Source organism: Entelurus aequoreus, linkage group LG18 (genome assembly GCF_033978785.1).
Source record: "Entelurus aequoreus isolate RoL-2023_Sb linkage group LG18, RoL_Eaeq_v1.1, whole genome shotgun sequence".
Lineage (NCBI taxonomy): Eukaryota > Metazoa > Chordata > Actinopteri > Syngnathiformes > Syngnathidae > Entelurus > Entelurus aequoreus.
Window position 1 is genome coordinate 11,190,064 of NC_084748.1, and position 17,121 is coordinate 11,207,184.

General features: G+C 40.7%; 2 protein-coding genes across 7 annotated transcripts in view; one reads left to right on the plus strand and one right to left on the minus strand.

Moving 5' to 3' along the window:
• LOC133633786 (cytohesin-4-like) overlaps positions 1-17,121 on the minus strand; it is a 78,612-nt gene that overhangs the window by 58,179 nt on the left and 3,312 nt on the right. For 3 of the 5 annotated variants that reach the window (XM_062026479.1, XM_062026482.1, XM_062026481.1), the window contains exons 2-3: positions 16,159-16,268; positions 15,758-15,841 (exon numbers count right to left, since the gene is read on the minus strand). The gene's annotated coding sequence lies outside the window, so the exon portion shown is untranslated. Of the gene's footprint in view, positions 1-14,111; positions 14,178-15,757; positions 15,842-16,158; positions 16,269-17,121 lie in introns of those variants that run through there. The other 2 variants (XM_062026480.1, XM_062026483.1) reach the window with 2 other exon arrangements.
• LOC133633788 (ras-related C3 botulinum toxin substrate 2-like) overlaps positions 2,779-17,121 on the plus strand; it is an 84,632-nt gene continuing 70,289 nt past the window's right edge. Inside the window, exons 1-6 of one of the 2 annotated variants that reach the window (XM_062026486.1) lie at positions 2,779-2,902; positions 6,832-6,903; positions 9,974-10,091; positions 13,596-13,658; positions 15,776-15,935; positions 16,145-16,276. In XM_062026486.1, coding sequence (XP_061882470.1) covers positions 2,868-2,902; positions 6,832-6,903; positions 9,974-10,091; positions 13,596-13,658; positions 15,776-15,935; positions 16,145-16,272 — 576 coding nt within the window. In that variant the 5' untranslated portion in view covers positions 2,779-2,867 and the 3' untranslated portion in view covers positions 16,273-16,276. The remainder of the gene's footprint in view (positions 2,903-6,831; positions 6,904-9,973; positions 10,092-13,595; positions 13,659-15,775; positions 15,936-16,144; positions 16,277-17,121) is intronic. The other variant, XM_062026485.1, reaches the window with a different exon arrangement.

The following is a 17,121-nucleotide window of genomic DNA, read 5'->3' on the forward strand; positions in this document are numbered from 1 at the left end:
ATAAACAATGTCCCCGACAAAGAAGGATAGCGTACGCACAACTTAAATAGTCTTGATTGCGAAAACAAAGCAGGTGCGGGCATTCAAAGGAAGGCGTGAAGCTGCTACAGGAGAGCACCAACAAAACAGGAGGGGTCACCAAAATAACAGCGCAAGACAGGAACTAAAGCACTACACACAGGAAACAACAACAAAATCAAAATAAGGCACGACAACCTGGTGGAGTTTCATTTTTTAACCTTTTCTGCTGGTGGTGTGCCTCTGTATTTTTTATGAAAAAAATGTGCCTTAGCTCAAAAAAGGTTGAAAAACACTGCAGTAGAGTAGACTAAATCTCCAGATATGAGGGGAACATTCCTCATGACTAAAACATATTCAGTCCAAAATCGAACTCTCCACCTAAATTCACAGCTACTTGCCTTTTGTTTCTCTCCATGAATCCATACTCAAAACTTTGCATTCTTAAATTGACTTCGCCCAGTGTAACATTTTGTTTTTTACCGTATGTAAACAATAATTTCAATGTGTATTGGGCCACCACTTCCAAAATGTCATGCATCACATCAACTGAAAAGTTCTCAGCTGTGTGAAAATATGTCAGGGAATTAAATGAGCATGAACTCTTCATAGAGATGTCCGATAATATCAGACTGCCAATATTATTGGCCGATAAATTCTTTAAAATGTAATATCGGAAATTATCGGTATCGGTTTTCAAAAAGTAAAATGTATGACTTTTTAAAACGCCGCTGTACGGAGTGGTACACGGACGTAGGGAGAAGTACAGAGCAGTTGCGTATCCCAGTCATACTTGCCAACCCTCACGATTTTCCCGGGTGTCTCACGAATTTCAGTGCCCCTCCCGAAAATCACCCGGGGCAACCATTCTCCCGAATTTCTCCCGATTTCCACCCATACAACAATATTGGGGTCGTGACTTAAAGGCACTGCCTTTGCGTGCCAGCCCAATCACATAATATCTACGGCTTTTCACACAAGTGAATGCAAAGCATACTTGGTCAACAGCCATACAGGTCACACTGAGGGTAGCCGTATAAACAACTTTAACACTGTTACAAATATGCGCCACACTGTGAACCCACACCAAACAAGAATGACCGCAAGTCAATTGTCTGACTTACCTTACTCTGCCTCAGACTGGGTCTGACCAGGAGACAGTAGGCGCTTGAAGTGACCAACAAACACCTCAAAAATTACAACAAAAATAAATAAAAATCCATGAAAAAAATAAATATTTTAATAGTACGTTGGATGAAGTGGATAATAAACACACCGATGTTAAATATATATGATAATGTATGATATAGTTATAGTACGTTAATACTTACAAAACCAGTGAAGTTGGCACGTTGTGTAAATCGTTAAATAAAAACAGAATACAATGATTTGCAAATCCTTTTCAACTTATACTCAATTGAATAGACTGCAAAGACAAGATATGTAACGTTTGAACTGGTAAACTTTTTTATTTTTTTGCAAATATTAGCTCATTTGGAATTTGATGGCTGCAATATTTTTCAAAAAAGCTTGCACGAGTGGCAAAAAATTTGGAACATCCCACTGGTGTACAGGTTAATTGGGAACAGGTGGGTGCCATGATTGGGTATAAAAGCAGCTTCCATGAAATGCTCAGTCGTTCACAAACAAAGATGGGACGAGGGTCACCACTTTGTCAACAAATGCGTGAGCAAATTGTCCAACAGTGTGACAACAACATTTCTCAACCAGCTATTGCAAGGAATTTGGGGATTTCACCATCTACGGTCCGTAATATCATCAAAGGGTTCAGAGAATCTGGAGAAATCACTGCACGTAAGCCATGACATTACAGACCTTCGATCCCTCAGGCGGTAGTGCATCAAAAACCGAAATCAGTGTGTAAAGGATATCACCACATGGGCTCAGAAACACTTCAGAAAACCATTGTCAGTAACTACAGTTGGTCGCTACATCTGTAAGTGCAAGTTAAAACTCTACTATGCAAAGCGAAAAGCCATTTATCAACAACACGGAGAAACGCCGGCGGCTTCGCTGGGCCTGAGCTCATCTAAGATGGACTGATGCAAAGTGGAAAAGTGTTCTGTGGTCTGACGAATCCACATTTCAAATTGGTTTTGGAGACTGTGGACGTCGTGTCCTCCGGACCAAAGAGGAAAAGAACCATCCGGACTGCTGCCAACTTCACTGGTTTTGTATATTCTTGCCTTACAATAGATATCTTTTATCCACCAGATTGTTTTAGGCTCCATCATTGTTATTTATTATTTTTTAAACATGTCAAACAATGATACATTTCATTATTATATTATTAACTTACTACCTTATTAAAAACACATTCATCTGCTGGTTATACTTGTTCTAGTATTGTCATGGACATACGGACTGACACGATAAAAAATGTCAAAAATAAATGCAACTAATTTAAACATTTTTTTAAAAATATATTGTTCAAAACATGTAACACTTAATGTGAAAATATTGAACATCAAATGGAAAAAAACAAGGCCATTAAGCGACTGAGTGAAGGAGGAAGTTAAAAAGAAATGACGGCGACACCTTGATGAGGGTTCTAGCGAATTAATCACAAAGTACTGACACACACGCACACACACACACACACACACACACACCCCCACACACCCCCACACACACACACACACACACACACACACACACACACACACACACACACACACACACACACACACACACACACACACACACACACACACACACACACACACAGCAAAAGAAAGAGTGAGTGTGTGTGTTACATTTTCCTTAGTCTCACACTGATCTGCCTCTTAGTGTGTGTGTGTGAGTGTGTGTGTGACGAGAGGACCAAGATGCAGACCATCAAGTGCATGGCCGTGGGAGACGGGTACGACTTCAACTTTCCTACTTTCTACTCGACTTTGTCAGTTAGCTTGAAAATGAAAGTACATTTTTAAACGTCACCTGCCGTTGGCAAGCGGGAGCGTTTTTCCTCTGCTATGAGCGAGGTGACGACGAGGTGTCGAAAGAAGAATTTAAAAAAAATACAGCATATTATTACTAGAAACTACAAATGTCCGTCGTTTCGACTGGCTGCGGTTGACGTGACACGGGAGGTCGGCTACCCGGTAGGACCTGTTTTGAATGTTTTGTTTCTCTGATTATAATACTACTTCAAACTGCCATCCGTCCATCTTATTCCGCTTATCCGAGGTCGGCAGGGAAGCCCAGACTTTCCTCTCCCCAGCCACTTCGTCCAGCTCCTCCCGGGGGATCCTGAGGCGTTCCCAGGCCAGCCTGGAGACATGGCCTTCCCAACGTGTCCTGGGTTTCCCCCGTGGCCTCCAACCGGTCGGTCGTGCCCTAAACACATTAGGGAGGCGTTCGGGTGGCATCCTGACCAGATGCCCGAACCACCTCATCTGGCTCCTCTCGATGTGAAGGAGCAGCAGCTTTACTTTGAGCTCCTCCCGGATGACAGAGCTTCTCACCCTATCTCTAAGGGAGAGACCCGCCACCCGACGGAGGAAGCTCATTTCGGCCGCTTGTACCCGTGATCTTGTCCTTTCGGTCATAACCCAAAGCTCATGACCATAGGTGAGGATGGGAACGTAGATCGACCGGTAAATTGAGAGCTTTGCCTTCCGGCTCAGCTCCTTCTTCACCACAACGGCTCCGCATTACTGAAGACTCTGCCAAGTCGCAGGAGATGCTTCCAATTTAGTGGGAAACATTTTGGGAACAGCCTTTTCGTGTGCTGGTTGGCTATGGAAGATACTTTCTCAGCAGCACTCATCGAGGGCGGACGCTCCCCTTTCCTCTCCTGCTTGCTTCTTTGTCTTGTCTTAACTTTCTGGTTGTCTTTTTTTGCACTGCTCCCCAAATTTAAACAATGGAACTGATTAACTGGCCTCCCAACGAAATTGACAAGATCTTGGGTTTGGGGGGACCTGCTTGTCTTGACGGAGCGGTTGTTGCTGGACACACGACGGACTCTTGGGAGAACAAAAGTACCCCAAAGGTGCCACAAATGATTGGAGGATGCGGGCAGAACTGTGGACACTTTGTGATTTGGTTAACATCGGACAGTCTGCCCTGCAGGATGAATTTGAGGACCAGTGATAGACCATTAAGAATAAAAAGCTAATTTTATTTTCGCCCGCATAAAAAACATTCTAACTTGGACTGTTTCCCTGGCTTCGAGACTCTCTCAAAGCTCCCTTCTCTCTCCGGCTTGCTTCCTTGTCTTGTCTTAACTCTCTGGTTGCCTCTTTTTGCACTGCTCACCAAATTTAAACATGGGAACTAACTAACTGGCCTCTAAATGAAATTGACAATATCTTGGGTTTGGGGGAACCTGCCTGTCTTGACGGAGCAGTTGTTGCTGGACACACGACGGAACCTTGGGAGAACAAGGAGTGCCTGTCGACCCTTTCAGTCGAGGACGTTTAAGATATCCACATATTCGGAATTACGACAACAGGACATCTGCTGTTTGGAGTAATTGTTGCTCTGGTTTGTCCACAAATTGGAAGTTGCTGGCAGTCTTCAAAGTACCCCAAAGCTGCCACAAATGATTGGAGGATGCGGGCAGAACTGTGGACACTTTGTGATTTGGTTAACATCGGACAGTCTGCCCTGCAGGATGAATTTGAGGACCAGTAATAGACCATTAAGAATAAAAAGCTAATTTTATTTTCGCCCGCATACAAAATATTCTAACTTGAAATGTTTCCCTGGCTTCGAGACTCTCTTGAAGCACCCTTCTCTCCCTTATCTCTCCTGCTTGCTTCTTTGTCTTTTCTTAACTTTCTGGTTGCCTTTTTTTGCACTGCTCCAAATCTAAACAATGGAACTGATTAACTGGCCTCTCAACGAAATTGACAAGATCTTGGGTTTGGGGGGACCTGCCTGTCTTGACGGAGCGGTTGTTGCTGGACACACGACGGACTCTTGGGAGAACAAGGAGTGCCGCGTGACTGTCGACACTTTCAGTCGAGGACGTTTAAGATATCCACATATTCGGAATTACGACAACAGGACATCTGCTGTTTGGAGTAATCGTTGCTCTGGTTTGTCCACAAATTGGAAGTTGCTGGCAGTCTTCAAAGTACCCCAAAGCTGCCACAAATGATTGGAGGATGCGGGCAGAACTGTGGACACACATGTGATTTGGAAAACATCTGACCGTCTGCCCTGCAGGATGAATTTGAGGACCAATAATAGACCATTAAGAATAAAAAGAACTAATTTAATTTTCGCCTGCATACAAAACATTCTTACTTGGATTGTTTCCCTGGCTTCGAGACTCTCCCGAAGCTCCCTTCTTGTCTCTCATGGACACACACCTGTTGTTGACTTTGGACTGACTGGCGGTTGCGAGAACACTGAGGTCGCGGAACAGACACACGCTGCAGGCTTACACACACACACATGCATCCACGAAAAATACACGCCACACATTACATACCCCACCTTCCATTCCACGTCTTCCAAGCTTGAATCCCTTAGAGGTGATGGACGGCTGGGCAGCGCTTAGATAGCAGCAGCCTGCCTCTGTAGACCCACTTCCTCCCCTCGGTTGCAAGTCTTGTGGATTCTATGCAACTTGTTTATGTGTGCTTTTGGCTATTGAGTTTTTTTTTGTTGGCATCAGTCTGGACCCCCTTCCCAGGAACCCAGTCTGACCGAAGCTTTTTTTACTCATCCTCCCACCCCCACAGCGTTGATCTTTTTCCCATCTTTCTAAGGGGCGCCGGAAGTTGGCTGACCCGTCAGCGTTCCTGTTCTGTCTCCCTGTTATGTATGTCTACTCTTGAGTGGGACCGTGCTGAAAATCTAAATTTCCCCTCAGGGACTAATAAAGTAAATGATTGTCCTAAACCTCAAGCTCTAAATCCCAAACAAATGTTTGAAAAAGAGCTTGTAGAGGGCAGCACATTTGGATTTTCATGTTTTTTTCCCCTCACTTTGTTTATTTTGTTTTGTTTGTTTCGAGAAATACAGGCAGTAACGAAAGTACTTGCCGTGCGACTGGAGATCCGCTTCCACAAGCCCAGAGAACAAGTATACAAAAGTTAAAGTTAAAGTACCAATGATTGTCACACACACACTAGGTGTGGTGAAATTTGTCCTCTGCATTTGACCCATCCCCTTGTTCACCCCCTGGGAGGTGAGGGGAGCAGTGGGCAGCAGCGGTGGCGCGCCCGGGAATAATTTTTGGTGATTTAACCCCCAATTCCAACCCTTGATGCTGAGTGCCAAGCAGGGAGGTAATGACTCCCATTTTTAAAGTCCTTGGTATGACTCGGCCAGGGTTTGAACTCACAACCTACCGATCTCAGGGCGGGCACTCCAACCACTAGGCCACGTTTGTTGCTTGTTTAAAAAATGCGGAAACAACAGTTTCAGCAATACAGGAACTCTATTTTTTAGAAGTCTGCAGGATACTCATACTCGCTTGTAACTCTATTTCTTTATTTTCTCACTTTTTGTGTTTGTTTTGATAAATACAGGCAGTAACAAAAGTATAGGCCACTCGAGTGAAGATCCGCCTCCACAAGCCCAGACTACGTGCATGAAACCGCGTTTAAAGTGGCCATGTTTGTTGCTTGTTTAAAAAATGCGGGAAACAACAGTTTTAGCAACACAGGAACTCTATTTTTTACAAGTCTGCAGGATACTTATTCTCGCTTGTAACTCTATACTTCTTATTCTGGGTAATGTAGTTAGTCTACAAGTAACTACACAGAGAAAACCTCCAGAAACAAAGCAACCTTTATCATTTCCATACGTGTTTCGTGTGTGTGTTTTTAGGGCTGTGGGGAAAACATGTCTGCTCATCAGCTACACAACCAACACCTTCCCTGAAGAATACATTCCGACTGTGTGAGTATACACACACACACACACACACACACGCGCACATACAGGTTATCATATGGAATGGGGACCAAGTTTTTGCTCATCACTTGTGGGGACCACCCTTTCTACAGGTTGTGGAGGCATAAGTTAGAGGAGTTGCACTGGACTGGTTAACCAGCTATTTACAACAACGACAGCAATATGTTGAGATCGATGATCATAGGTCAGAATGTATGAATATTGAATGTGGAATTCCACAAAGTTCGATTTTAGGACCCAAACTTTTTATTTGATAAATAAATGATATTTGTGAGGTTTCGAAAATTTTACAGTACGTATTATTCGCAGACGATAGAAATGTATACTGTTCAGGAGATCACTTGAAAATCTTAGCCGATAATATTGAAGAGGAAATGGTTAAACTAAAATTGTGTTTTGATGTAAATAAATTATCTTTAAACTTGGAAACTACTAAATTTATGGTATTCAGTAATAAAAGAAAGATAGAATTTAGTTTATCCATTATCAATGTGAAAATTGAGGTGTCTGAATTCAGATTTCTTGGGGTCATCTTAGATGAAAAGTTGACATGGAAAGCTCATATATCGCATGTGAAAAATAAGGTATCTAAAAGCTTATTTATTTTGAACTAGGTTAAATACAGTTTCCCATATAATACAATGAGAATGTTATATTACTCAATTATTCTACCTTATTTCAATTATTGTGCAGAAATATGGGGAAATACATATCACAGCAACATAATGCCTTTATTTATTTCACAGAAAAGAGCAATTTGTATTATTTTTACAGTATGATATAGAGACCACACAAATCCACTCTTCATTAGGTCAGGATTATTAAAACTAAAAGACATTGTAGAATTGCATACTCTATTAGTGATGTTCAAAGCTAGAAATAAAGTTCTTCCGAAGGACTTACAAAAGTTATTTGTGTTCACGTCTGAAGATGAGAACCACAGAAGGCCGTATGATTTTAAACATCCAAGAGTGCGAACAAATTTGAAGCAAATGTGCTTGTCTGTTGCTGCTGTGAAAGCATGGAACTCTCTAGACAAAGACTTAAAAAGTTGCAAGACAACTGGAATTATATCAAACTGATTTTTGATTTTGATTGGACGTGTCATTTTGAAAATGCTTATACGAAAATTAAAAGTATATTGGAGTTGGGGTGTTGGTCGAGGGAACAGGGATAAAGTCATCTAAAATTATTTGTGTTAAAAAGAGGGCAGATAAATATAAGAATAGTATTCTTCCATCTGCTCCTTTCTGATCATGGAAATGTATAAGAAACAAAAAAACCATGAAATGATGATGAAAAATGATTTAAAAAATGGTGTAAAATGGCCACTGCCCAGTTAGCTCATACACGTCTTTAAATCTCTGGATTGATGAAGTAATGTGCTGATCATTCTTACTGGAGGACAGAATTAAACAACTTGCACTGAGCCTAGTCTATAAAATCCACTACACCTCCCTGATACCGAAGTACATGTCAAACTACTTCCTTAACGTAAATGACCGCCATAACCACAACACCAGGGGGAGCTCCACTAACCACGTTAAACCCAGATTCCGAACTAACAAAGGTCTTAACTCATTCTCTTTCTATGCCACATCAATGTGGAATGCGCTCCCAACAGGTATAAAAGAAAGGGCATCTCTATCCTCCTTCAAAACCGCAATAAGAGTTCACCTCCAGGCAGCTATAACCCTAAACTAATACCCTCCCCGGATTGCTAATAATCAAATGTAAACTATCAAATGCAGATACTTTTTCTTATGCCTTCTGATCTCTCTCTCTCTCTCTCTCTATGTCCACTACTTGCTGTCCATATCCTACCCCCCACACCCCTGATTGTAAATAATGTAAATAATTCAATGTGATTATCTTGTGTGATGACTGTATTATGATGATAGTATATATGATAGTATATATCTGTATCATGAATCAATTTAAGTGGACCCCGACTTAAACAAGTTGAAAAACTTATTCGGGTGTTACCATTTAGTGGTCAATTGTACGGAATATGTACTTCACTGTGCAACCTACTAATAAAAGTCTCAATCAATCAATCAATCAATCAATCAAAACCCTGGGGGAAAAGAGTTAATATGGTTCATGGGGACCAAATTTAAATAATTTTGCATAATTCACACACATTTGTACGTGACTACTGAGGACCATTTAAAAAAAAAAAAGTTCTAATTATACATGACATGATGCTCAAAATACAGCACTACAGCTGTCCTCTTATGGGAAGTTTCACCACTTAAATGTTAAAGTGAATCCTGCATCTTCTGTGACATTACTGAAAACTGCTATTTAGCAGTAATGAAGTTGTCTGCAACTCCAACTACCATATGGATGGAAAATTCTGAATGTGAATCAAACTTCAAGGTAATAATGTTTTATAATCATGCTGTATGAAAATATCATCCTAAGGAACACTAAACCAGATTGTGTTTTTGGAAAAATATATTAGTTTGAACTAAGGATGGATACCATACAGAATCACAGTACTATTAATGCCAGGATAACAAATGTTTAACTTTTCAAGACAATTAATTTTCTCTTTTACCAATATTTGAAACACGTAAACAAAGTAACCCAAATGTCCCTGTTGTGGGATCAATAAAGAATTATATAATCTTACCTTAAACCACAGAAATAAAATACAAACTCATTTAAACTTTTATTTATACTTTTTTATTTTTGAACATAAAGAACATAAAAAAATATTATAAAATTATAAAAAAAAATCACTTAGGCATCTTCAGAATGGATCTGACTATCATTTAAAAAGGTTTCCCTTTAGGGGACCTCTTTTTTTGTCCCCATACCGTAGGAGGTCCCCTAAAGCGATGTCCCCATTAAGTAAGCATTGCCAGAAAACACACACAGCAATGTCCCCATTAAGTAAGCAATGCCAGAAAACACACACACACACACACACACACAAATAAAGTAAAATCCACTACTAGTTACCAACTTGTGCAGTATTGTGTTAAGTTGTGTAAATAACAACAAAATTGCTCGATTAATTTTTTCCCCCCGACTGTTTACATTTTAGTTTCGACAACTACTCGGCCAGTGTGATGTTGGACGGCAGGCCGGTACTTCTAAACCTCTGGGACACGGCCGGACAGGAGGACTATGACAGGCTCCACCCACTGTCCTACCCCCAGACGGTACACACAGCCGACTTTAAAAAGTGGCGTCTGTCTCCATGGCAACCAGAGAGGCTGTGCAGGTGCCGTACGTCACGGCGCTCTTTTTGGGTTGTCCTTACCTAAGATGCTAACATGCTACTTTTCGCTAGCCTATTCATGTTTAACCCTTGTGTAATGTTCATATTGTTATTACTCAGCCAGCGTTTGTGGGTCTGATGGACCCGTTGCATTTTGTGGCTTTTAATGCCTCACAATCAAACACTTTTATGTTCAAATACTGAACAGATGTTTACCTTATCCCAATAAACATCTGTTCAGTTTGATTGTGAGGCATTAAAAGCCACAAAATGCAACGGGTCCATCAGACCCACAAACGCTGGCTGAGTAACAACAATATGAACGTTGCACGGAAAATTTCTCTGCCAGTTTCTGCATCCCACAGGGATTCTTCTTTTGTGTTTCTGCACATGGGGTTCCCACACAAGGTTGCTACATTGTTTGTCAACACTGTCTGCTCTCATTTTCTCGCACATTTGACCCTCTGATGTTCTGTGTACCTACAATCTGTCCTCCTCCTGTTTAGGCCTGCCGTGTGTGTGTGTGTGTGTGTGTGGTACACAGAACATCAATTTCCACATTTCTACACTGCAAAAAGTCAGTGTTCAAAAACAAGGAAAAAAAATACAAACATTTGGGGTATTTTATTTGAACTAAGCAAAATTATCTGCCAATAGAACAAGAACATTTGGCTTGTCAAGACTTTCCAAAACAAGTAAAATTAGCTAACCTCAATGAACCCCAAAATACCTTAAAATAAGTACAAACCCCGTTTCCATATGAGTTGGGAAATTGTGTTAGATGTAAATATAAACGGAATACAATGATTTGCAAATCATTTTCAACCCATATTCAATTGAATATGCTACAAAGACAACATATTTGATGTTCAAACTGATAAACATTTTTTTTTTGTTGCAAATAATCATTAACTTTAAAATTTGATGCCAGCAACACGTGACAAAGAAGTTGGGAAAGGTGGCAATAAATACTGATAAAGTTGAGGAATGCTCATCAAACACTTATTTGGAACATCCCACAGGTGAACAGGCAAATTGGGAACAGGTGGGTGCCATGATTGGGTATAAAAGTAGATTCCATGAAATGCTCAGTCATTCACAAACAAGGATGGGGCGAGGGTCACCACTTTGTCAACAAATGTGTGAGCAAATTGTTGAACAGTTTAAGAAAAACCTCTCCCAACCAGCTATTGCAAGGAATTTAGGGATTTCTCCATCTACGGTTCGTAATATCATCAAAGGGTTCAGAGAATCTGGAGAAATCACTGCACGTAAGCAGCTAAGCCTGTGACCTTCGACCCCTCAGGCTGTACTGCATCAACAAGCGACATCAGTGTGTGAAGGATATCACCACATGGGCTCAGGAACACTTCAGAAACCCACTGTCAGTAACTACAGTTGGTCGCTACATCTGTAAGTGCAAGTTAAAACTCTACTATGAAAGGCGAAAACCGTTTACCAACAACACCCAGAAACGGCGTCGGCTTCGCTGGGCCTGAGCTCATCTAAGATGGACTGATACAAAGTGGAAAAGTGTTCTGTGGTCTGACGAGTCCACATTTCAAATTGCTTTTGGAATCTGTGGGCGTCGTGTCCTCCGGACCAAAGAGGAAAAGAACCATCCGGATTGTTATAGGCGCAAAGTTGAAAAGCCAGCATCTGTGATGGTATAAGGGTGTATTAGTGCCCAAGACATGGGTAACTTACACATCTGTGAAGGCACCATTAATGCTGAAAGGTACATACAGGTTTTGGAGCAACATATGTTGCCATCCAAGCAACGTTATCATGGGCGCCCCTGCTTATTTCAGCAAGACAATGCCAAGCCACGTGTTACATCAACGTGGCTTCATAGTAAAAGAGTGCGGGTACTAGACTGGCCTGCCTGTAGTCCAGACCTGTCTCCCATTGAAAATGTGTGGTGCATTATGAAGCCTAAAATAGCACAAGGGAGACCCCCGGACTGTTGAACAACTTAAGCTGTACATCAAGCAAGAATGGGAAAGAATTCCACCTGAGAAGCTTCAAAAATGTGTCTCCTCAGTTCCCAAACATTTACTGAGTGTTGTTAAAAGGAAAGGCCATGTAACACAGTGGTGAACATGCCCTTTCCCAACTACGTTGGCATGTGTTGCAGCCATGAAATTCTAAGTTAATGATTATTTGCAAAAAAAAAATAAAGTTTATGAGTTTGAACATCAAATATGTTGTCTTTGTAGTGCATTCAATTGAATATGGGTTCAAAAGGATTTGCAAATCATTTTATTCCGTTTATATTTACATCTAACACAATTTCCCAACTCATATGGAAACGGGGTTTGTATATTCTCTTTAATAAGTACATTTCTCTTGATAGATAAAACAAATACGAGACCTTTTTTCTCAATATGTTGAAAAATATTCTTAAATTAAGTAAAATATTAATGCCATTATCTTGAAACCAGCAAACATACTAAAAACTAGTTTATTGTTCTTAATGGAAAGGCAACAAGGCAACCGCTTGTTACTCTCGGGGTCTCCTAGCCGCTCAGGCAAATCATATGGTCTAAGGCCAATTTTTTTTTTTATTGCAATTTTGAAAAATGTATCTGAATGTGCATGAACTATTTATGTTCAAAATCGTTTGAAATGTCAAATGTTTAAATATTAACTGTCAGTATACTGTACTGTGCCAACTTTACTACTATATGAGTACGTATTTTCTATTGTTTCACTGAAAATAAAACAGCAAAGTCCATTTGACGGTCATCTGTTTTAATTACGAGACACAATTGTGTCAAAGTCATGATTTTTTATTTCATGCTTGAAATAAGAAATTATTACTTTAAAAAAGCAATTTATAGTGTTGAGTGTTGATGACACAGCTTTGCAACACTTGCTATTCTAGTTTCAAGCATGTTTTACTCAATATACGTCATCAAATCTCAGCAACAAGCTGTAATATCTTACTGAGATCATTTAGGACCAAAACACTTAAAACAAGTAAAACACTCTGACATAAAATCTGCTTAGTGAGAATAATTATCTTATCAGACAGAAAATAAGCAACAGTTTTCAGCGAGTCTCAGTTTGAAAAATTAATTAATTGTATAATTTTTCTTTTAATAAAAAATGAAAACGGGTCCCACAGACCCGAACACCACACACGGGTTAAAATGCACTGTAATCAATAAAAAAACTAACACTTGACTCTCTACACACAAGTCAAAATTGTTGATAAGAAGTCATCACATCACTAAATAAGATCATAAAGACTCAATTGCTTTGCTGCTTACAGCCACCAGGGGGTATACGTTCATGTCGCTGCCACCTAGAGGCAACCTTGGATTAATACAGTTTGAATAACATCTACTTTATCCTCCTAAAAAGTCCAAAAGAAATGTATGACATGTATTTGAACTTGTTGGAACATTGTAACAGCGTATTTTTGTCTTTGTGCGTCCAGGATGTGTTTCTGATTTGTTTCTCCCTGGTTGAACATGAGTCGTACAACAACGTCAAAGAAAAGGTGAGTCTCGTAAAAAAAGCTTCCATGCGCTCGTTAGTAAGCACCTGATTACCTGTCCGTGTTAAATCAATCATCAAATATGATGCTTTTTAGTTTAGCCTAGCTGAGCCTCGTTGACCAAAGCTAAAAAGCAGGAAGTAGCCTGCTAGCTAACAAACATATGAACGACCAAACATACACAATGTTTGCAAGAATGTTTTTTAATTTTCTCTTTTTAAAGTTTGAGTCACATTAGGATCGCTTTCCCGCTCTAAAAAGCAAACTTACATCGCTAATAAGATTTTTTCTTTGTCATCTCCATGAACCAGGAAGTAGCCTGCTAGCTAGCATTAAATGCTTTCTTCAACGTGTCACTTTTTTAAAAGTATTTTATGTTCCTTGTTTGCTACGTGTGTCACAATCAAACAGTTCTCCGTCTGGACTAAGACATAAAAATGGTAGGGTCCACTTAATTCTCATAATGAACCAGGAAGGAGACTGCTGACAATTCTCAGGGACTTTAGCTATGGAGGACGATACCTGACACAAAAATAATTGAATAAAGAGAGGTACAATAAAAATAAAATACAAATACTGTATTTTTCGGACTATAAGTCGCAGTTTTTTTTCATAGTTTGGGGTGCGACTTATACTCAGGAGCGACTTATGTGTGAAATTATTAACACATTACCGTAAAATATCGAAAAATATTATTTAGCTCATTCACGTAAGAGACTAGACGTATAAGATTTCATTGGATTTAGCGATTAGGAGTGACAGATTGTTTGGTAAACGTATAGCATGTTCTATATGTTATAGTTAGGGGACGGCGTGGCGAAGTTGGGAGAATGGCCGTGCCAGCAATCTGAGGGTTACTGGTTCAATCCCCACCTTCTACCATCCTAGTCACGTCCGTTGTGTCCTTGGGCAAGACATTTCACCCTTGCTCTTGATGGGTCCTGGTTAGCGCCTTGCATGGCAGCTCCCGCCATCAGTGTGTGAACGTGTGTGTGAATGGGTGAATGTGGAAATACTGTCAAAGCGCTTTGGGCTCCTTAAAAAGGGATAGAAAAGCGCTATACAAGTACAACCCATTTTTTACCAGAGTTGTTTGAATGACTCTTACCATAGTATGTTACGTTGACATACCAGGCACGTTCTCAGTTGGTTATTTATGCCTCATATAACGTACACTTATTCAGCCTGTTGTTCACTATTCTTTATTTATTTTAAATTGCCTTTCAAATGTCTATTCTTGGTGTTGGGTTTGATCAAATAAATTTCCCCAAAAAATGCGACTTATATATGTTTTTTCCCTTCTTTATTATGCATTTTCGGCCGGTGCGACTTATACTCCGGAGCGACTTATACGCTGAAAAATTTATATTGTAGCGTCCCGGAAGAGTTAGTGCTGCAAGGGGTTCTGGGTATTTGTTCTGTTGTGTTACGGTGCGGATGTTCTCCCGAAATGTGTTTGACATTCTTGTTTGGTGTGGGTTCGCAGTGTGGCGCATATTTGTAACAGTGTTAAAATTGTTTATACGTCCACCCTCAGTGTAAACTGTATGGCTGTTGACCAAGTATGCTTTGCATTCACTTATGTGTGTGAAAAGCCGTAGATATTATGTGATTGGGCTGGCACGCAAAGGCAGTGCCTTTAAGGCACGCCCCAAATGTTGTTGTATGGGTGGAAACCGGGAGAAATCCGTAAGAATGGTTGCCCTGGGAGACTTTCCGGAGGGGCTCTGAAATTCGGGAGTCTCCCGGGAAAATCGGGAGGGTTGGCAAGTATGACTGGGAGACGCAACTGCTCTGTACTTCTCCCTACGTCCGTGTACCACTCCATACAGCGGCGTTTTAAAAAGTCATACATTTTACTTTTTTAAAACCGATACCGATAATTTCCGATATTACATTTTAAAGCATTTATCGGCCAATAATATCGACAGTCCGATATTAGTTTCAGATTTTTAGCAAGTAGGGGGTGGGGCATCAACTGAGATGGGCGTGGCATCAGGACAAACAACTTGTCAATACAAATAGGGATATTTCTTCCAGTACAGTACAAAACTTTTGGCCCTAATTGAGCTCCGTATATACTACTCTCGTCTCCTACTCACCCTCCTTTCCCGCTTCAGTGGTGCCAGGAGGTGCGCCACCACTGCCCCAACACCCCCGTCATCTTGGTGGGCACCAAGCTGGACCTGAGGGACGATCAAGACACCATCAAAAAACTGAGGGAGAACAATCTGTCGCCCATCTCTCACCAGCAAGGCATCGATCTGGCCAAGGAGATCAGTAAGCAGAATATTAGAAATATCTGTCAATCATCTCATTTGGTGTGGAGGAACTTGACTAGAAGCCCATGATGTCACGTCACATGATCAACAATTCTTAGTACTTTGATTAATCAAGACAATGTATGATATGCTAAACAAACAGTCATTTTTGACCTTAAAGATGGACAAAAATTCCATTGTGTGTGTGTGTGTGTTTGTTTGTTCCAGAAGCAGTCAAGTACCTGGAGTGCTCGGCGCTGACTCTGCGAGGTCTGAAGGTGGTGTTTGATGAAGCCATCAGAGTAGTCTTCATGACTCAGTCCCCCGACCACAAAAGAAAGTGTTCCATGCTCTAAGGAAGTAAGAACACAAAACGTTATTTTCAAAAGATGACATTTTTTTTGGACTGTAGTTTTTTTTCATTAAAAGTCGACTGAAAGTGCGTCAGTCTTGAGCTGTGCACAGTAAAAAAAACAGTATGTTGGATTAACTCTTAAAGGCCTACTGAAATGAAATGTTCTTATTTAAACGGGGATAGCAGATCCATTCTATGTGTCATACTTGATCATTTCGCGATATTGCCATATTTTTGCTGAAAGGATTTAGTAGAGAACATCGACGATAAAGTTCGCAACTTTTGGTCGCTGATAAAAAAAGCCTTGCCTGTACCGGAAGTAGCGTGACGTCACAGGTTGAAGGGCTCCTCACATTTCCTCATTGTTTACAATGCAGCGAGAGCGATTGGGACAGAGAAAGCGACGATTACCCCATTAATTTGAGCGAGGATGAAAGATTTGTGGATGAGGAACGTGAGAGTGAAGGACTAGAGTGCAGTGCAGGACGTATCTTTTTTCGCTCCGACCGTAACTTAGGTACAAAGGCTCAATGGATTTCACACTCTCTCCTTTTTCTATTGTGGATCACGGATTTGTATTTTAAACCACCTCGGATACTATATCCTCTTGAAAATGAGAGTCGAGAACGCGAAATGGACATTCACAGTGACTTTTATCTCCACGACAATACATCGGTGAAGCACTTTAGCTACTGAGCTAACGTGCATCGTACATCGGGCTTAACTGCATATAGAAACAAAACAAATACACCCCTGACTGGAAGGATAGACCAGGGGTCGGCAACCTTTACCACTCAAAGAGCCATTTTGGAAAGTTTCACAAATTAAAGAAAACAATGGGAGCCACAAA